This window comes from Chiloscyllium plagiosum, unplaced genomic scaffold, assembly GCF_037043375.1.
Source record: "Chiloscyllium plagiosum isolate Xiang-an unplaced genomic scaffold, Cpla_swu_hap1 HiC_scaffold_53X, whole genome shotgun sequence".
In the NCBI taxonomy this organism is placed as follows: Eukaryota; Metazoa; Chordata; class Chondrichthyes; order Orectolobiformes; family Hemiscylliidae; genus Chiloscyllium; species Chiloscyllium plagiosum.
In genome coordinates this window covers 9,162,344-9,184,946 of record NW_028270191.1, presented here as the reverse complement: position 1 = coordinate 9,184,946, position 22,603 = coordinate 9,162,344, and the positions used below count along the sequence as shown (strand labels likewise).

The following is a 22,603-nucleotide window of genomic DNA, read 5'->3' as shown; positions in this document are numbered from 1 at the left end:
TCTGCTTCCTCTGGCCTCGTACCCGTTTGAAACCCCCACTCTTGACCATCTTCCTCACTCTTTCCTTTGAGCTCAATGCCAAGGTACCCTTCTGCCCCTCACTAAGTTGTTACTCCAAGTCACTTGGCACCGTGCCTCTCTCCTTAAATCTTTTGAGCCGTCATGCTTCCCCAAACCTCTAAGTCAGCACTCTGGCTCAGATCCCATTGCGAAACGAGGCCCACCATCTTGAAGATTTAGTTCACCGATAAGGTTGCCGCACTGGTTCTTCCCAACGTTAGCTTGCACGTGGCCATGACAAGATAGGAGCAGGCTTTTCCAATCAGCCAGTCTGTGTTGGTCCGCACGAGTAGTCTGAATCTCCGGCACTGACCTCTTCCTCATTCCCGTTCCCTCCAACCACCTCGCGAACTGACCCTTGGTTTCTGCTCCAATCATTAATTCAGGGTGAATGCTGCACCCTCACGTTCCTGAGTAGAAACATTTCTCTCGCTCTCTTTTCTAAGGCTGTTACGTTTAATAACTCTATACCGTTATTCCAGAACCACTCAATCATTGTGAATAGGTCCACCCTTTCACAACTTTAACACATCCATCAATCCTCAGTTACTTCTCTCTGTCCTTATGAAGATTAGATTAGATTTCCTACAGTTTGGAAACAGGCCCTTCGGTCCAGCAAGTCCACACTGACCCTCCGAAGAGCAAGCCACCCAGACCAATTCCCCTACCCTATATTAACCCCTGACTAATGCACCTAACACTACGGGCAATTTAGCGTGGCCAATTCACCCTAACCTGCACATCTTTGTGACTGTGGGAGGAACTGGAGCAAACCCACGCAGACACAGGGAGATAATGCAAGCTCCACACAGACAGTCGCCCGAGGCTGGAATTGAACCCGGGTTCCTGGCGCTGTGAGGCAGCTGTGCTAACCACTGAGCCACTGTGCTGCCCTTGAAACAGCCTTGAGTTGTCAAGTATTTGTATCCTCCTCACAGTTGGCGTGATCCAAATGAATCTGTTCCCTATCCTAACCATTTCCTCAATTATCTTCCTGTTATGGTTCTGTTCGTCGAGCTGGGAATTTGTGTTGCAGACGTTTCGTCCCCTGTCTAGGTGACATCCTCAGTGCTTGGGAGCCTCCTGTGAAGCGCTTCTGTGATCTTTCCTCCGGCATTTGTAGTACATAGAACACAGAACATAGAACAGTACAGCACAGAACAGGCCCTTCAGCCCACGATGTTGTGCCGACCACTGATCCTCATGTATGCACCCTCAAATTTCTGTGACCATATGTATGTCCAGCAGTCTCTTAAATGTCCCCAGTGACCTTGCTTCCACAACTGCTGCTGGCAACGCATTCCATGCTCTCTCAACTCTCTGTGTAAAGAACCCGCCTCTGACATCCCCTCTATACTTTCCTCCAACCAGCTTAAAACTATGACCCCTCGTGTTAGTCATTTCTGCCCTGGGAAATAGTCTCTGGCTATTTATAGTGGTTTGTTTCTGTCGCTTCCGGTTGTCAGTTCCAGCTGTCCACTGCAGTGGCCGGTATATTGGGTCCAGGTCAATGTGCTTATTGATTGAATCTGTGGATGAGTGCCATGCCTCTAGGAATTCCCTGGCTGTTCTGTTTGGCTTGTCCTATAATAGTAGTGTTGTCCCAGTCGAACTCATGTTGCTTGTCATCTGCGTGTGTGGCTACTAAGGATTGCTGGTCGTGTCATTTCGTGGCTAGTTGGTGTTCATGGATGTGGATCGTTAGCTGTCTTCCTGTTTGTCCTATGTAGTGTTTGTGCAGTCCTTGCATGGGATTTTGTATACTATGTTGGTTTTGCTCATGCTGGGTATCGGGTCCTTCGTCCTGGTGAGTTGTTGTCTGAGTGTGGCTGTTGGTTTGTGTACTGTTATGAGTCTAGTGGTCGCAGTAGTCTGGCTGTCAGTTCGGAGATGCTCCTGATGTATGGTAGTGTGGCTAATCCTTTGGGTTGCGGCATGTCCTCGTTCCATTGTCTTTCCCTTAGGCATCTGTCGATGAAATTGCGCGGGTATCCGTTTTTGGCGAATACATTGTAGAGGTATTCTTCTTCCTCTTTTTGCAGTTCTGGTGTGCTGCAGTGTGTTGTGGCCCTTTTGAACAATGTCTTGATGCAACTTCTTTTGTGTGTGTTGTGGTGGTTGCTTTCATAGTTCAGGACTTGGTCTGTGTGTGTGGCTTTCCTGTGTACCTTAGTGGTGAATTCTCCGTTCGGTGTTCTCTGTACAGGAAAGCCAAACACACACAGACCAAGAACCACAACAATGAGCACCTGAGCTACAAATCTTCTCCCAAGCTTTGAGTATCTTCCTGTAGTGCAAAGCTCAGACCAGCATACAGTGCTCCAGCTATGGTCAAACAAGGTTGATACAGACTCACCACTATATTTTGCCTCAGAAAGAAGATTCTATGACTCTTGCCTTTAAATTTCTAATTCCATTCATTTTTTTGTTTTATTCTTATCCACCTGAGGTGTTGTTTTCAGTCTCAGACTGACCTGAACGTCCCCCCATCGTCTGTTTTTTTTCCCCCTCACCCAATTTCTTCCCATTCGATAATCGTACCAATGTTTCCTGATGCTCCCTTTATTCCTCAGAATTAGTTCCTCTGCAATCGGGATGACTGTTACTTTAAATTTATTCATTCGTGGCATGTGGGTGTCACTGCCTGGGCCGAGCATTTATTTCCCCGTCCCTAATTGCTCCCTTGAGAAGGTGGGGGTGAGCTGCCATCTTGAATCGCTGCGGTGCATGTGCTGTGGGTTGACCCACAATGCCCTGAGGGTGGGAATTCCAGGATTTTGACCCAGCGACACTGAAGGAACAGCAATATATTTCCAAGTCAGGATGGTGTGGGGCTCGGAGGGGCTGGTGTTCCCATGTATCTGCTGCCCTTGTCCTTCTAGATGGAAGTGGTAGTGGGTTTGGAAGGTGCTGTCTGAGGGTCTTTGGTGAATATCTGCAGGGCACCTTGTAGATGGTACACACTGCTGCTACTGAGCGTCGGTGGGGGGAGGGAGTGGGTGTTTGTGGATGTGGGGCCAATCAAGCGGCTGCTTTGTCCTGGATGGTGTCGAGCTACTTGAGTGTTGTTGGACCTCCCCCATCCAGGGGCAAGTGGGGAGTATTCCCTCACCCTCCTGACTTGTGCCTTGTAGATGGTGGGACAGGCTTTGGGAAGACAGGTGGGGAGTTACCCATTGTAGCCTTCCTAACTTCTGACCTGGTCTTGTAGCCACTGTGTTTATATGGTTAGTCCAATTGAGTTTCTGGTCAATGGTAGCTCCTGCTATGCTGATAGGAGGGGATTCAGTGATGGTAACACCATTGAGTGTCATGGGGCAGTGGTTAGATTTTCCCTCATTAGAGATGGTCATTGCCTAGCTTTGTGTGGCATGAAAATTACTTGTCACTTGACAGTGTCTGACGAGTTGCAAATGGTGCTGAACATTCTACAGCCCCCAATTAGAGTCATAGAGATGTACAGCGTGGACACAGACCCTTCGGTCCAACCTGTCCATGCCGACCAGATATCCCAATCCAATCTAGTCCCGCCTGCCAGCATCCGGCCCATATCTCTCCAAACCCTTCCTAGTCATATACCCATCCAAATGCCTCTTAAATGTTGCAATTGTACCAGCCTCCACCACATCCGCTGGCAGCTCATTCCATACACATACCACCCTCTGTGTGAAAATGTTGCCCCTTAGGCTTCTTTTATATCTTTCCCCTCTCACCCTAAATGTATGCCCTTTAGTTCTGGACTCCCCGATCCCAGGGAAAAGACTTTGTCTATTTATCCTATCCCTGTCCCTCATGATCTTATAAACCTCTATAAGGTCACCCCTCAGCATCCAATGCTCCAGGGAAAACAGCCCCAGCCTGTTCAGCCTCTCCCTGTAGCTCAAATCCTCAAACCCTTGCAACATCCTTGTAAATCTTTTCTGAACCCTTTCAAGTTTCACAACATCTTTCTGGTCTCCCTCCTGTATGAATTGCACGCAATATTCCAACAGTGGCCTAACTAATGTCCTGTACAGCCGCAACATGACCTCCCAACTCCTGTACTCAATACTCTGACCAATAAAGGAAAGCATACCAAATGCCTTCTTCACTATCCTATCTACCTGCGACTCCACTTTCAAGGACCTATGAACCTGCACTCCAAGGTCTCTTTGTTCAGCAACACTCCCTAGGACCTTACCATTAAGTGTATAAGTCCTGCTAAGATTTGCTTTCCCAAAATGCAGCACCTCGCATTTATCTGAATTAAACTCCATCTGCCACTTCTCAGCCCATTGGCCCATCTGGTCCAGATCCTGTTGTTCTGTGAGGTAACCCTCTTCGCTGTCCACTACACCTCCAATTTTGGTGTCATCTGCAAACTTACTAACTATACACCTTTTATGCTCGCATCCAAATCATTTATGTAAATGACAAAAAGCAGAGGACCCAGCACCGATCCTTGTGGCACTCCACTGGTCACAGGCCTCCAGTCTGAAAAACAACCCTCCACCACCATCCTCTGTCTTCTACCTTTGAGCCAGTTCTGTATCCAAGTGGCTAGTTCTCCCTGTATTCCATGAGACCTAACCTTGCTAACCAGTCTCCCATGGGGAACCTTGTCGAACGCCTTACTGAAGTCTATATAGATCATATCTACTACTCTGCCCTCATCAATCTTCTTTGTTACTTTTTCAAAAAACTCAATCAAGCTTGTGAGACATGATTTCCCATGCACAAAGCCATGTTGACTATCCCTAATCAGTCCTTGCCTTTCCAAATACATGTACATCCTGTCCCTCAGGATTCCCTCCAACAACTTGCCCACCACCGATGTCAGGCTCACTGGTCTATAGTTCCCTGGCTTGTCCTTACCACCCTTCTTAAACAGTGGCACCACGTTTGCCAATCTCCAGTCTCCGGCACCTCACCTGTGACTATCGATGATACAAATATCTCAGCAAGAGGCCCAGCAATCACTTCCCGAGCTTCCCACAGAGTTCTAGGGTACACCTGATCAGGTCCTGGGGATTTATCCACCTTTATGTGTTTCAAGACATCCAGCACTACCTCCTCTGTAATCTGGACATTTTTCAAGATGTCACCATCTATTTCCCTACAGTCTGTATCTTCCACATCCTTTTCCACAGTAAATACTGATGCAAAATACTCGTTTAGTATCTCCCCCATTTTCTGCGGCTCCACACAAAGGCTGCCTTGCTGATCTTTGAGGGGCCCTATTCTCTCCCTAGTTACCCTTTTGTCCTTAATGTATTTGTAAAAACCCTTTGGATTCTCCTTAACTCTATTTGCCAAAACTATCTCATGTCCCCTTTTTGCCCTCCTGATTTCCCTCTTAAGTATACTCCTATTTCCTTTATACTCTTCTAAGGATTCACTCGATCTATTCTGTCTATACCTGACACATGCTTCCTTCTTTTTCTTAACCAAACCCTCAATTTCTTTAGTCATCCAGCATTCCCTATACCTACCAGCCTTCCCTTTCACCCTGACAGGAATATACTTTCTCTGGATTCTCGTTATCTCATTTCTGAAGGCTTCCCATTTTCCAGCCGTCCCTTTACCTGCGAACATCTGCCCCCAATCAGCTTTTGAAAGTTCTTGTCTAATACCATCAAAATTGGCCTTTCTCCAATTTAGAACTTCAACTTTTAGATCTGGTCTATCCTTTTCCATCACTATTTTAAATCTAATAGGATTATGGTCACTGGCCCCAAAGTGCTCCCCCACTGACACCTCAGTCACCTGCCCTGCCTTATTTCCCAAGAGTAGGTCAAGTTTTGCACCTTCTCTAGTAGGTACATCCACATACTGAATCAGAAAGTTTTCTTGTACACACTTAACAAATTCCTCTCCATCTAAACTCTTAACACAATGACAGTCCCAGTCTATGTTTGGAAAGTTAAAATCCCCAACCATAACTACCCTATTATTCTTACAGGTAACAGAGATCCCCTTACAAATTTGTTTCTCAATTTCCCTCTGACTATTCGGGGGTCTATAATATAATCCCAATAAGGTGATCATCCCTTTCTTATTTCTCAGTTCCACCCAAATACCGTCCCTGGATGTAATTCCAGGAATATCCTCCCTTAGCACAGCTGTAATGCTATCCCTTATCAAAAATGCCACTCCCCCTCCTCTGTTAGCTCCCTTTCTATCCTTCCTGTAGCATTTGTATCGTGGAACATTAAGCTGCCAGTCCTGCCCATCCCTGAGCCATGTTTCTGTAATTGCTATGATATCCCAGTCCCATGTTCCTAACCCTGCCCTGAGTTCATCTGCCTTCCCTGTTAGCCCCCTTGCATTGAAATGAATGCAGTTTAATTTATTAGTCCTACCTTGTCCCTGACTGCTTGACTCACTTTTGTTCTCAGCTGTACCCATCTCAGATCGATCTCTTTCCTCACTATCTCCCTGGGTCCCACCCCCGCCCCCACCTTACGAGTTTAAATCCTCCCGAGCAGCTCTAGCAAATCTCCCTGCTAGTCCCCTTACAATTTAGGTGCAATCCATCCTTCTTGTACAGGTCACTTCTACCCTAAAAGAGATTCCAATGATCCAAAAATATGAATCCTTCTCCCTTACACCAGCTCCTCAGCCATGCATTCATCTGCTCTATCCTCCTATTCCTGCCCTCACTACCTCGTACCACCGGGTCAGAAAGATTACATTGGAGGCAGTCCAGAGAAGGGTCACTCAGCTAATTCTTGGTTTGGAGGGTCTGTCTTAGGAAGAGAGGTTGCGTAGGTTGGGCCTATACTCATTGGTGTTTAGAAAAATGAGAGGTGACCTTATTAAAACATGAAATTCTCTACTTGACAGAGTAGATCCAGAAAGATAATTTCCCTGATGGGAGAGTATATGAGCAGAGAGTATCATCTCAGAATAAGGGAGCACACAAAAAAAGGCAGAGAAAGAGGGGAGTGAGTCTGTGGAATTCTTTCCCACAGAGGGCTGTCCGGGCTGGGTCAGTGAGTATATTCAAGGCTGAGACAGAGAGATGTTTAATCAGGAAGGGGAATGGAGGGGTGATGGGGAAAAGGCAGGAGAGTGGAGTTGGGGATGATCAGACCAGCCATGATGTCATGAAATGGCAGAGCAGACTAGATGGGCTGTAAGACCTACTTCCGCCTCGAGGACTTCTATAATCCTCACAGTGTGGAAGCAGGCAATTCGGTCCATCGAGTCCACATTGACCCTCTGAAGAGCATCCCATCCAGACCCCCCACCCACCCCACCTTGCAACCCTGATTTCCCATGGCTAACCCACCTAGCCTACAAATCCCTGTGACACTATGGGACAATTTAGCATGGCCAATCCACCCTAACCTGCACATCCCTGGACACTATGGGACAATTTAGCATGGCCAATCCACCCTAACCTGCACATCCCTGGGCACTATGGGACAATTTAGCATGGCCAATCCCACCCTAACCTGCACATCCCTGGGCACTATGGGACAATTTAGCACGGCCAATCCACCCTAACCTGCACATCCCTGGGCACTATGGGACAATTTAGCACGGCCAATCCCACCCTAACCTGCACATCCCTGGGCACTATGGGACAATTTAGCATGGCCAATCCCACCCTAACCTGCACATCCCTGGGCACTATAGGACAATTTAGCATGGCCAATCCAACCCTAACCTGCACATCCCTGGGCACTATGGGACAATTTAGCATGGCCAATCCACCCTAACCTGCACATCCCTGGATACTATGGGACAATTTAGCATGGCCAATCCCACCCTAACCTGCACATCCCTGGGCACTATGGGACAATTTAGCATGGCCAATATACCCTAACCTGCACATCCCTGGGCACTATGGGACAATTTAGCATGGCCAATCCACCCTAACCTGCACATCCCTGGACACGATGGGTCAATTTAGCATGGCCAATCCACCCTAACCTGCACATCCCTGGGCACTATGGGACAATTTAGCATGGCCAATCCACCCTAACCTGCACATCCCTGGGCACTATGGGACAATTTAGCATGGCCAATCCACCCTAACCTGCACATCCCTGGGCACTATGGGATAATTTAGCATGGCCAATCCACCCTAACCTACACATCCCTGGACACTATGGGACAATTTAGCATGGCCAATCCACCCTAACCTGCACATCCCTGGGCACTATGGGACAATTTAGCATGGCCAATCCACCCTAACCTGCACATCCCTGGGCACTATGGGACAATTTAGCATGGCCAATCCACCCTAACCTGCACATCCCTGGACACTATGGGACAATTTAGCATGGCCAATCCACCCTAACCTGCACATCCCTGGACACTATGGGACAATTTAGCATGGCCAATCCACCCTAACCTGCACATCCCTGGGCACCATGGGACAATTTAGCATGGCCAATCCACCCTAACCTGCACATCCCTGGGCACTATGGGACAATTTAGCATGGCCAATCCCACCCTAACCTGCACATCCCTGGGCACTATGCGACAATTTAGCATGGCCAATCCCACCCTAACCTGCACATCCCTGGGCACTATGGGACAATTTAGCACGGCCAATCCACCCTAACCTGCACATCCCTGGACACTATGGGTCAATTTAGCATGGCCAATCCACCCTAACCTGCACATCCCTGGACACTATGGGACAATTTAGCATGGCCAATCCCCCCTAACCTGCACATCCCTGGGCACTATGGGACAATTTAGCATGGCCAATCCACCCTAACCTGCACATCCCTGGGCACTATGGGACAATTTAGCATGGCCAATCCACCCTAACCTGCACATCCCTGGGCACTATGGGATAATTTAGCATGGCCAATCCACCCTAACCTACACATCCCTGGACACTATGGGACAATTTAGCATGGCCAATCCACCCTAACCTACACATTCCTGGGCACTATGGGACAATTTAGCATGGCCAATCCACCCTAACCTGCACATCCCTGGGCACTATGGGACAATTTAGCATGGCCAATCCACCCTAACCTGCACATCCCTGGACACTATGGGACAATTTAGCATGGCCAATCCACCCTAACCTGCACATCCCTGGACACTATGGGACAATTTAGCATGGCCAATCCACCCTAACCTGCACATCCCTGGGCACCATGGGACAATTTAGCATGGCCAATCCACCCTAACCTGCACATCCCTGGGCACTATGGGACAATTTAGCATGGCCAATCCCACCCTAACCTGCACATCCCTGGGCACTATGCGACAATTTAGCATGGCCAATCCCACCCTAACCTGCACATCCCTGGGCACTATGGGACAATTTAGCACGGCCAATCCACCCTAACCTGCACATCCCTGTGCACTATGGGACAATTTAGCACGGCCAATCCCACGCTAACCTGCACATACCTGGGCACTATTGGACAATTTAGCATGGCCAATCCCACCCTAACCTGCACATCCCTGGGCACTATGGGACAATTTAGCATGGCCAATCCCACCCTAACCTGCATATCCCTGGGCACTATGGGACAATTTAGCATGGCCAATCCACCCTAACCTGCACATCCCTGGACACTATGGGACAATTTAGCATGGCCAATCCACCCTAACCTGCACATCCCTGGGTACGATGGGACAATTTAGCATGGCCTATCCACCCTAACCTGCACATCCCTGGGCACTATGGGACAATTTAGCATCGCCAATCCACCCTAACCTACACATCCCTGGACACTATGGGACAATTTAGCATGGCCAATCCACCCTAACCTGTACATCCCTGGGCACTATGGGACAATTTAGCATGGCCAATCCACCCTAACCTGTACATCCCTGGGCACTATGGGACAATTTAGCATGGCCAATCCACCCTAACCTGCACATCCCTGGACACTATGGGACAATTTAGCATGGCCAATCCCACCCTAACCTGCACATCCCTGGGCACTATGGGACAATTTAGCATGGCCAATCCACCCAAACCTGCACATCCCTGGGCACTATGGGACAATTTAGCATGGCCAATCCACCCTAACCTGCACATCCCTGGACACTATGGGTCAATGTAGCATGGCCAATCCAACCTAACCTGCACATCCCTGGACACTATGGGACAATTTAGCATGGCCAATCCACCCTCACCTGCACATCCCTGGGCACTATGGGACAATTTAGCATGGCCAATCCACCCTAACCTGCACATCCCTGGGCACTATGGGACAATTTAGCATGGCCAATCCACCCTAACCTACACACCCCTGGACACTATGGGACAATTTAGCATGGCCAATCCACCCTAACCTGCACATCCCAGGGCACTATGGGACAATTTAGCATGGCCAATCCACCCTAACCTGCACATCCCTGGGCACTATGGGACAATTTAGCATGGCCGATCCACCCTAACCTGCACATCCCTGGGCACTATGGGACAATTTAGCATGGCCAATCCACCCTAACCTGCACATCCCTGGGCACTATGGGACAATTTAGCATGGCCAATCTACGCTAACCTGCACATCCCTGGGCACTATGGGACAATTTAGCACGGCCAATCCACCCTAACCTGCACATCTTTGGTCTGTGGGAGGAAATCCACACAGACACAGGGAGAATATGCAAACTCCACACAGCCATGGTTGGAATCGAACCCGGGTCGCTGGCGCTGGGAGGCAGCAGTGCTAACCACTGAGCCACCGTGCCACCCTGGGCACAGTGCAGCTCATGACCTTAGTGTCCAGGGATATGCAGGTTCGAGTGGATTAGTCGTGGATTGTGTAAACGCTGGCGGGGGGGGTCCAAACAAAAATCATCCAAATGTGGAGCCACTGGTCTGGGATGGCTCCGTGGTTTTGCACATTTGGGATTAGGGGTCTCTTTCATTCCTGCATGTTCTGGCATCCACTTGACATCCTCTACAGCACTTGAATTCACACTTCCGGGCGCACCTATCGCGATAACGTGAGCTTTCAGTCATCACGATCTGTTGTTCATTAATGCGAGTAGGCCGAGGGCCATTCCGTTTATAGCTCCCCCTCCCCGGGCTTGATCGAGCCACCCCCACCCCCTCCCCCAAGACCTCTAGCGTCCTGCTCTTGTGTTCTGCTGTAGGTTGGAGGAGCGGTGCGAGAGAAAACGGGGTTTTCCACTACTTTCCGTCACCAGATCAGCGTGGAGCAAGGAGGAGAGGAGGGCGACTGCTTGCACACCCACATGGGCCACTACCACGTCCTGCAGGGCTTTCCAAACTGCGTGGTGACCGACGGCGTTGTCAATTTCTTCCTGGCCCGTACGGACAAGGTGCAACGGGTGGGCTTTGACCCTCGGCTGACACGGGTAGCCCATTCAGGTAAGCGAGTATCCAACTTGGCACAGACCTGTCACTGCCCACCCATAGACATGTACAGCACAGAAACAGACCCTTCGGTCCAACTCGTCCATGCCGACCAGATATCCCAACCCAATCTACTCCTATTTGGCTCAGTGGTTAGCACTGCTGCCTCCCAGCGCCAGGGACCCGGGTTCGATTCCAACCTTGGCTGTGTGGAGTTTGCATATTCTCCGTGTGTCTGTATGGATTTCCTCCCACAGTCCAAAGATGTGCAGGTTAGAGTGGATTGGCCACCCAGATGCCTCTTAAATGTTGCAATTGTACCAGCCTCCACCACTTGCTCTGACAGCTCATTCCATACACATACCACCCTCTGTGTGAAAGAGTTGCCCCTTAGGTCTCTTTTATATCTTTTCCCTCTCACCCTAAACCTACGCCCTCTAGTTCTGCACTCCCCCACCCCAGGGAAAATACCTTGTCTATTTATCCAACCATGCCCCTCATGATTTTAGAATGTCACCCCTCAGCCTCCGACGCTCCAGGGAAAACAGCCCCAGCCTGTTCAACCTCTCCCTGTAGCTCAAACCCTCCAACCCTGGCAACATCCTTGTAAATCTTTTCTGAGCCCTTCCAAGTTTCACAACATCTTTCCGATAGGAAGGAGACCAGAATTGCACGCAATATTCCAACAGTGGCCTAACCAATGTCCTGTACAGCCGCAACATGTCCTCCCAACTCCTGTACTCAATACTCTGACCAATAAAGGAAAGCATACCAAATGCCTTCTTCACTATCCTATCTACCTGCAACTCCACTTTCAAGGAGCTGCACTCCAAGGTCTCTTTGTTCAGCAACACTCTCTAGGACCTTACCATTAAGTGTATAAGTCCTGCTAAGATTTGCTTTCCAAAAATGCAGCACCTTGCATTTATCCGAATTAAACTTCCAGGGTCTCCAGGATTGCGAGGTAGAATCCTGGAGAGAACAAAACAAAATCATCCGGTTTTCGGAGAGCTGTCTGTCTGATTCGTCCCCTCGTTATGCCGTTATTGTCTTGTTTTTAAAGGAAATTGGAGATTGATAAAGAAAGGGCTTTTTAAAAAAAATTTGGTCAACTAATCACCGTCCAATCAGGCCACCAGGATTCTGTTCAATGTCAGATTGGCCAACGAAGACAGGGCCCTGTGAGGCAGGCATTAATGGATGACCACTTTGGGAATACTACGCTCATTTCTGGTCTCCTTACTATGTTGTGAAGGGTTCAGAAAAGATTTACAAGCATGTTGGAGGGTTTGAGGTATAGGTAGAGGCTAAATAGCTGGGGTTGTTTTCCTTGGACTGTGGGAGGCTGAGGGGTGACCTTGTAGAGGTTTATAAAATCATGAGAGGCATGGATAGGGTAAATAGACAAAGTCTTTTCCCTGGGGTCGGGGAGTCCAGAACTAGAGGGCATAGGTTTAGGGTGAGAGGGGAAAGATATAAAAGGGACCTAAGGAGCAACTTTTTCACACAGAGGGTGGTGTGGAATGAGCTGCCAGAGGAAGTGGTGGAGGCTGGTACAATTGCAACATTTAAAAGGCATCTGGATGGGTGTATGAATAGGAAAGGGTTTAGAGGGATATGGGCCGGGTGCTGGCAAATGGGACTAGATGAATTTAGGATATCTGGATGGGTTGGACCAGAGGGTGTGTTTCTGTGCTGTATGGTTCTAAGTTATGTGATGAAGCCTCAATTTACAATCACGATGTTGAGTCATGGCGAGTGTAACGTCAGTCACCAACCCGTCGTGGCTGTCCTTGCTGGAACTGTCCTTCCTAACTGAGCAGTTTGCAAATTCCCATCCTTGTTACTCCATGACCACTCCAGGCCTGTCATTCTCCGAATTCCTGGCGTCACTCGAATTCTGGCACAGTTCCCATTGATGGCTGTGCCTTCCCTGCCAAGGTCCCAGTCTCTGGGTTTTACTGCCTCAACCTCTGCCTCCTTTTGAGACCCTTCTTAATATCTCTGTCTTCGCCCAGTTTTTTTTGGCTACCTGTCCTCCAGTTTATTTTCATCAACCTGTCTGGGCACGTTATGACACACCTCTGAGACAGAGGAAGCAGTCAAGGCTGCCAGAGGAAATTGCTGCCCGTGAAAGGTCCCAACAGCACTCTTCAAAGAAGAGAACAAGCCAATTGACCCCTGTGACCTGGTGACCATTTATCTTTGAATTAACATTTAAAGCACCTCATCCCTGTTCTATTTGTTGGGGCTTTGTGAGCACCAGTCGGCTGCAGTTCACGAGTGCCCCGTGACATAGTGGAGGTGATAGCCTAATGGGATTATCGCTGGACTTGTAATCCAGAGGGTCAAGTGATGTTGTGGGGATCCCGGTTCAAATCTCGTCACGACAGATAGTGGAGTTTGAATTCAATAATAAATCTGGAATTGTGAGACGAATGATGGCGTGAATCCATTGTTGGAAAAAACCCCACCTGGTTCACTCATGCCCTTGAGGGAAGGAAACTGCCATCCTTACCTGGTATGGACCTACACGTGACTCCAGACCCACAGCAATGGGTTGCCTCTTTACTGCCCGCTGGGCAATGTCTGCTGGATCTAGCCAGCGACACCCTCATCCCATGAATGAATAAAAAAGACACACTCGCCTTCCAGCAGGTTAGAATCACAAGGTTATAATCAGGATTGGATAACATGGCTGATTCCCTTCACATCCCACTCCATTCACAGGGATAGCCTTCCCACTAACCTCACTGAAAGGGACAGAGCCAATTCGAGATCCCCAATTGCAAGAAATCAAGCCAGTCAAAAATGACTTGGATGACCATAAACTAGACGAAGGTTTTAACTGCCATGCACTCAAACTTGGCCGGGTTAACAAGCTTTAGGACAGTCTACATAAATATGGTACGCTGACGTCTGCTCATTCATCAGCCAAAGTGGTTTGTAAGGCCTGTTATCGCCAATTCAGTGTGGCTGTATTGGTGATTCAGTGTGGCTGTATTGGTGATTCAGTGTGGCTGTATTGACGATTCAGTGTGGCTGTATTGATGATTCAGTGTGGCTGTATTGGTGATTCAGTGTGGCTGTATTGGTGATTCAGTGTGGCTGTATTGGTGATTCAGTGTGGCTGTATTGATGATTCAGTGTGGCTGTATTGATGATTCAGTGTGGCTGTATTGGTGATTCAGTGTGGCTGTATTGGTGATTCAGTGTGGCTGTATTGATGATTCAGTGTGGCTGTATTGGTGATTCAGTGTGGCTGTATTGACGATTCAGTGTGGCTGTATTGACGATTCAGTGTGGCTGTATTGATGATTCAGTGTGGCTGTATTGGTGATTCAGTGTGGCTGTATTGGTGATTCAGTGTGGCTGTATTGATGATTCAGTGTGGCTGTATTGGTGATTCAGTGTGGCTGTATTGGTGATTCAGTGTGGCTGTATTGATGATTCAGTGTGGCTGTATTGGTGATTCAGTGTGGCTGTATTGGTGATTCAGTGTGGCTGTATTGGTGATTCAGTGTGGCTGTATTGGTGATTCAGTGTGGCTGTATTGGTGATTCAGGGTGGCTGTATTGGTGATTCAGTGTGGCTGTATTGACGATTCAGTGTGGCTGTATTGGTGATTCAGTGTGGCTGTATTGGTGATTCAGTGTGGCTGTATTGACGATTCAGTGTGGCTGTATTGGTGATTTGGTGTGGCTGTATTGGTGATTCAGTGTGGCTGTATTGACGATTCAGTGTGGCTGTATTGGTGATTCAGTGTGGCTGTATTGGTGATTCAGTGTGGCTGTATTAGTGATTCAGTGTGGCTGTATTGACGATTCAGTGTGGCTGTATTGGTGATTCAGTGTGGCTGTATTGGTGATTCAGTGTGGCTGTATTGGTGATTCAGTGTGGCTGTATTGGTGATTCAGTGTGGCTGTATTGACGATTCAGTGTGGCTGTATTGGTGATTCAGTGTGGCTGTATTGGTGATTCAGTGTGGCTGTATTGGTGATTCAGTGTGGCTGTATTGACGATTCCGTGTGGCTGTATTGATGATTCAGTGTGGCTGTATTGGTGATTCAGTGTGGCTGTATTGGTGATTCAGTGTGGCTGTATTGACGATTCAGTGTGGCTGTATTGGTGATTCAGTGTGGCTGTATTGGTGATTCAGTGTGGCTGTATTGACGATTCAGTGTGGCTGTATTGGTGACTCAGTGTGGCTGTATTGGTGATTCAGTGTGGCTGTATTGGTGATTCAGGGTGGCTGTATTGGTGATTCAGTGTGGCTGTATTGGTGATTCAGTGTGGCTGTATTGGTGATTCAGTGTGGCTGTATTGACGATTCAGTGTGGCTGTATTGGTGATTCAGTGTGGCTGTATTGGTGATTCAGTGTGGCTGTATTGGTGATTCAGTGTGGCTGTATTGGTGATTCAGTGTGGCTGTATTGACGATTCAGTGTGGCTGTATTGGTGACTCAGTGTGGCTGTATTGGTGATTCAGGGTGGCTGTATTGGTGATTCAGTGTGGCTGTATTGATGATTCAGTGTGGCTGTATTGGTGATTCAGGGTGGCTGTATTGGTGATTCAGTGTGGCTGTATTGACGATTCAGTGTGGCTGTATTGACGATTCAGTGTGGCTGTATTGACGATTCAGTGTGGCTGTATTGGTGATTCAGTGTGGCTGTATTGGTGATTCAGTGTGGCTGTATTGGTGATTCAGTGTGGCTGTATTGGTGATTCAGTGTGGCTGTATTGGTGATTCAGTGTGGCTGTATTGGTGATTCAGTGTGGCTGTATTGACGATTCAGTGTGGCTGTATTGGTGACTCAGTGTGGCTGTATTGGTGATTCAGTGTGGCTGTATTGGTGATTCAGTGTGGCTGTATTGGTGATTCAGTGTGGCTGTATTGACGATTCAGTGTGGCTGTATTGGTGATTCAGGGTGGCTGTATTGGTGATTCAGTGTGGCTGTATTGGTGATTCAGGGTGGCTGTATTGGTGATTCAGTGTGGCTGTATTGATGATTCAGTGTGGCTGTATTGGTGATTCAGGGTGGCTGTATTGGTGATTCAGTGTGGCTGTATTGATGATTCAGTGTGGCTGTATTGGTGACTCAGTGTGGCTGTATTGACGATTCAGTGTGGCTGTATTGGTGATTCAGTGTGGCTGTATTGGTGATTCAGTGTGGCTGTATTGACGATTCCGTGTGGCTGTATTGGTGATTCAGTGTGGCTGTATTGGTGACTCAGTGTGGCTGTATTGACGATTCAGTGTGGCTGTATTGGTGATTCAGTGTGGCTGTATTGGTGATTCAGTGTGGCTGTATTGGTGATTCAGTGTGGCTGTATTGGTGATTCAGTGTGGCTGTATTGACGATTCAGTGTGGCTGTATTGGTGATTCAGTGTGGCTGTATTGACGATTCAGTGTGGCTGTATTGGTGATTCAGTGTGGCTGTATTGGTGATTCAGTGTGGCTGTATTGGTGATTCAGTGTGGCTGTATTGGTGATTCAGTGTGGCTGTATTGGTGATTCAGTGTGGCTGTATTGGTGATTCAGTGTGGCTGTATTGGTGATTCAGTGTGGCTGTATTGGTGATTCAGTGTGGCTGTATTGGTGATTCAGTGTGGCTGTATTGACGATTCAGTGTGGCTGTATTGGTGATTCAGTGTGGCTGTATTGGTGATTCAGTGTGGCTGTATTGGTGATTCAGTGTGGCTGTATTGGTGATTCACTGTGGCTGTATTGGTGATTCAGTGTGGCTGTATTGGTGATTCAGTGTGGCTGTATTGGTGATTCAGTGTGGCTGTATTGACGATTCAGTGTGGCTGTATTGGTGATTCAGTGTGGCTGTATTGGTGATTCAGTGTGGCTGTATTGGTGATTCAGTGTGGCTGTATTGGTGATTCAGTGTGGCTGTATTGGTGATTCAGTGTGGCTGTATTGATGATTCAGTGTGGCTGTATTGATGATTCAGTGTGGCTGTATTGGTGACTCAGTGTGGCTGTATTGACGATTCAGTGTGGCTGTATTGGTGATTCAGTGTGGCTGTATTGGTGATTCAGTGTGGCTGTATTGACGATTCAGTGTGGCTGTATTGGTGATTCAGTGTGGCTGTATTGGTGATTCAGTGTGGCTGTATTGGTGATTCAGTGTGGCTGTATTGGTGATTCAGTGTGGCTGTATTGGTGATTCAGTGTGGCTGTATTGACGATTCAGTGTGGCTGTATAGGTGATTCAGTGTGGCTGTATTGGTGATTCAGTGTGGCTGTATTGACGATTCAGTGTGGCTGTATTGGTGATTCAGTGTGGCTGTATTGGTGATTCAGTGTGGCTGTATTGGTGATTCAGTGTGGCTGTATTGGTGATTCAGTGTGGCTGTATTGACGATTCAGTGTGGCTGTATTGGTGATTCAGTGTGGCTGTATTGACGATTCAGTGTGGCTGTATTGGTGATTCAGTGTGGCTGTATTGGTGATTCAGTGTGGCTGTATTGACGATTCAGTGTGGCTGTATTGACGATTCAGTGTGGCTGTATTGACGATTCAGTGTGGCTGTATTGGTGATTCAGTGTGGCTGTATTGGTGATTCAGTGTGGCTGTATTGGTGATTCAGTGTGGCTGTATTGACGATTCAGTGTGGCTGTATTGACGATTCAGTGTGGCTGTATTGGTGATTCAGTGTGGCTGTATTGGTGATTCAGTGTGGCTGTATTGGTGATTCAGTGTGGCTGTATTGGTGATTCAGTGTGGCTGTATTGGTGATTCAGTGTGGCTGTATTGGTGATTCAGTGTGGCTGTATTGGTGACTCAGTGTGGCTGTATTGACGATTCAGTGTGGCTGTATTGACGATTCAGTGTGGCTGTATTGGTGATTCAGTGTGGCTGTATTGACGATTCAGTGTGGCTGTATTGGTGATTCAGTGTGGCTGTATTGGTGACTCAGTGTGGCTGTATTGGTGATTCAGTGTGGCTGTATTGGTGATTCAGTGTGGCTGTATTGGTGATTCAGTATGGCTGTATTGGTGACTCAGTGTGGCTGTATTGGTGACTCAGTGTGGCTGTATTGGTGATTCAGTGTGGCTGTATTGGTGATTCAGTGTGGCTGTATTGGTGATTCAGTATGGCTGTATTGGTGACTCAGTGTGGCTGTATTGGTGACTCAGTGTGGCTGTATTGATGACTCAGTGTGGCTGTATTGGTGATTCAGTGTGGCTGTACTGGTGATTCAGTGTGGCTGTATTGGTGATTCAGTGTGGCTGTATTGACGATTCAGTGTGGCACCATTTTGACTTACCTCCGTTCCAATATGAGTTACTCCTTGTAGCGATGGTGTTCACTGAGTGCAGGTAATGGCTGTACCTTGTGTTTTCTTTTGGCAGAGTTTTTTATTGATGGACTGGGCATTCTTCATGTTGGCTCTTGTGATGATGTCACTGTAGACCACGCCACCAAGATCAAACTGCCCTGGAGCAGTGTTGATGAAAACGAGAAAACCTACAAAGAATTCCGATACCCCAAGTCATCAGAGGCTAATGTCCAGCTTAAACAAAGGCTGTTTTACTTGAAAAACAGGTTTAAGTGTATGGTCAAGGACTAGATGGACTGATGGTAAGGGGGAAGAGGAAACAAAACATCAAAACAACTCTTTAATGTCATGCTCAAAGCAGAGAGAGCTGGGTCCTCATTACAAATTGGACAAAACACATGGATGTGTAGGATTAGGGCCTGAATTTTCCATAACTGTAGGAACTCATTCCATCACCTCGTGGAGAACTCTCAGATTAGCTGGGAGTTTGGAATGCAAAATAATTTATCCATGATGGCTGCTCAAAGACAATTGCAAGTCCACAACAGGCAACTGAGTATTCTCTCTTAAATGGCTGAATTGTTAAAGTGTTTGCTTGTCAAGGACCTCGCTGAATTTCAAGACTGAGAATTGCCTCAGAAATGTTCTGCAATCACTCTGTCACTTCAAACAAGATGGTACCTGTACCTGGATACAGCTGCAGTGCACATCTGCCTCCCTATTTCCAAATTTAACCAGACGACCGACTCAAATAATGTTGGTGCAGCTGCTGTTGATTGATGACCTCGCTGCCGTTTCAACTGACTTAGTGTGTCGCTGATTAGTGCCAGTTGCCCCTGTAATCCAGGGTTCAAAATCCTGTCATAACTGACAAAAGCGTTGAGTCGAAAAGTCAAATTGTTGCTTCCCTCAGATGAATCTGGCCCGGAGACAGATTGGCTCAAGGCTTGGCTGCTTCCTTTGAAAGGCATGACGTTCTTTGCCCCCCCCCTCCCACCACCACCACCGCCATTGCAAGATTAGTTCCTCTCAAGACAGGACTGTGTTGGGTGAGCACCAGTTGGCCGATATAAAGGAGGAGTGTCTTGGGAGCATGTCTCACTTTGAAAATATATGAGTCAGCTGGCGGGGTGTACAAGTGGGCCCCTTTGCACTTTAAATCGAAAGCCTGAAATTGCCACTCATTGAGGCCAGGGTACAACTGGCATTTTTGACTTTGGAAACAAATGGTCACCCACCTGGCCCAGCGACGTGGGCTTGTCATGTCCCCAGTTTACACACCGTCCTCCTGCTGGTCAATTTACTAAGTATCGTGATTTGCCACGATATATAATCAAGATCGCCCTTCGCCTCCGGTCGTAGAAGCGATTGCAATCTTTTCCTTTGCCCTTTCGCTTCTCCTTTGCAACATTTAATGCCTTCCCCCAGCTACTCCACATGGGGTAGTTTGGAGATAGTGGGCGTGAAATGTGAGCTCGCTACAGAGCCGGCAGGCTCTGCTGAGTTCACCGTTTTGCTTCCACGTTGGGCCTGTTAAACAGCACTGGCCTGCATTCATGCAGCACTTGTGTGGGCCTCCCGAAGAGCCTGGCGGGAGCACTATTGGAATACGATTCAGCACCAAGCCGTGGAAGGATGTGGCGGGAGAGTCCTCGTCAAGGGAAATGGGTTGGAAGGTGGGGAGAGAGAGAGAGAAAGGGGCTTCTTTGGAATTCTCGAGCTTTGTGCCTAAGGTATGGCTGCCAGTGGTGGGACCATTTCAACGCAGGGTGCTGAAGAAGCCAGAATTAAAGGAGGGGATTGTGGGGCTGGCCAAGATGGCCCATGTTAACGAGGGTCTAGGCCATGGTGGGGTTTGCAAATAAGGATTAAAGCTGCGTTTTGCAAGCTCCTGTGTTGCGTTTATTCTCACAACGCAAATCACAGGAGGACTCCAGGATGCAGGTCAACTTTGTGTTTAATTCAAACAGTCTTCATCTAAGACGAGCTCAGCTGAATTCTGTCTGATACTCTGTCCTGGCTCTGTCCCATGTCTGTGGCCCACACCTGTCCAATGTCAGTCCCACGTCTCTCTGATCTGTACAGAAAATTATCAAGCTTTATAGCCATACATTGTTTACAGTTCGTTCTTGTACAAAGAGCAGAAACCTTCCATGCTAGGCCTTTCTTTTGTTTATACTCTCTAGTCTGCTGTCAAGGCTGAGGCAGGCCTTAAGATGTCCAATGTCCCTCACCAGTGGTTCTGGAACCCTGAGGACGTTAAAGGTTCATGCTTGAGAAAATGTGCCTTACAGAACTAGCGTGTAAGGTGTCACCTTACTCCTGGAATGTCTTTTCATAAAATCTTGTTTAATACCTTTGGCCAAGTTCAAGGTGGTCAATTTCAGTGATTTCTCTTTATGCTCAATCATGCACTGATATTGGCAAGATATTTGAGGTTATAAAGGTACTGACTCACACCATCTGGCCTAGTGAGTCTCTGGTTCAGGCCATTGGTCCATTATCCATGATTATCCTTTTATTACAAGCTTCCAATATTTCTTATACACTTATTGTTCCTGTTAGAGGGCCTGAAAACCACTCCTCACTAGTGACTTCTTTCCCCTCATCCGCTTCACCAGCACTGAAATCTGATTTCACAATCTGACAGGAAGCGAAATCCTGCAGATGCTGGAAATCTGGAAGAAACACAGAGAATACTGGAGAAACTCAGCAGGTCTGGCAGCATCTGTGAAGAGAGAAACAAAGTGACCGTCTCGGGACCATTATGAATCTTTTTTCAGAATTCCATTCAGAACTTCTCTCTGAAGACGAGTCAGAGTTTCGAATTTGCTGGCTTTGCAGGTGTGAATGTTAAACGCAAGGCAGTAACTAGCCCCAACAAGGCCTTGTTATTCAGTGGCTTTACCGTCACTGAACTGCCCCATCGTTGTCCTTCTTCGCCTTACCAATGACCAGAAACGGAACTAGACTAACCATACAAACACACAGGCGACAAAGAGCTGGCCAGAGGCTGGGAATCCTACAGCAGGTCAGTCACCGCCTGACTCCCCGAAGCCTGTCCCACCATCTACAAGGCACCAGTCAGGAGGGTGATGGAATACTCCCCACTTGCCCCTGGATGGGGGCAGCTCCAACAACACTCAAGAAGCTCGACACCATCCAGGACAAAGCAGCCGCTTGATTGGCCCCACATCCACAAACATCCACTCCCTCTCCCACCGACGCTCAGTAGCAGCAGTGTGTACCACCAACACAAATGCAGCAATTCACTAAAGCTCCTTCAACAACACCTTCCAGACCTATGACCTCGATCACCTAGAAAGACAGAGGCAACAAGAGTTTGGGAATGCCACCATCTACGAGTTATACACCATCCTGACTTGGAAATGTATCACCGTTCCTTCAGTGTCGCTGGGTCAAAATCCTGGAATTCCCTCCCTCAGGGCATTATGGGTCAACCCACAGCAGATGGACTGCAGCGGTTCAAGATGGCAGCTCACCCCCCACCTTCTCAAGGGGGCAACTAGGGACGGGGCAATAAATGCTGGTAAAATGCTTGCATGCTATGAACATGTTTTCTTTGAAAAGCCTAGTTTCTCATGGCTGTGAGCAGGAAGAAGAAGCCCATCAGTTTCGCCAATCGCATTCAGAAAGGGTGCAAAGATGTCTGGTGTTAGAAGTGGAAAGGTCACAGTGTGACATGCTATTCAGTCGAGTCATAAGGAGCCCATTACAGAAGTCTGTAAACTACATGTGCCCTCGGACAGCTTGATACTAACAGCAGAAACACCTTCCTTTCCCCAGCACTGAGGTTGCTTCCTTTGATGACTCCAACTTAGCTAAGTTGATTTAAGTTGATTTAATGGCCTGTTGCTCAACAGCTTACCCTATATATCAGGTGGGCTCTTGATAGTGTCCCTACCTCTTGGCTTAGGAGACCTGGGCTCAAGTCC

General features: G+C 47.9%; 1 protein-coding gene across 3 annotated transcripts in view; it reads left to right on the top strand.

The window, feature by feature from the left end:
• Positions 1–22,207, top strand: part of LOC122543431 (beta-1,4 N-acetylgalactosaminyltransferase 1-like) — a 107,674-nt gene extending 85,467 nt beyond the window's left edge. For all 3 annotated transcript variants that reach the window (XM_087985446.1, XM_087985445.1, XM_087985447.1), the window contains 2 exons: positions 11,131–11,368; positions 18,721–22,207. In XM_087985446.1, the coding sequence (XP_087841572.1) occupies positions 11,131–11,368; positions 18,721–18,938 (456 nt within the window). In that variant the 3' untranslated portion in view covers positions 18,939–22,207. The remainder of the gene's footprint in view (positions 1–11,130; positions 11,369–18,720) is intronic.
• The last annotated feature ends 396 nt before the right edge of the window (positions 22,208–22,603 follow it).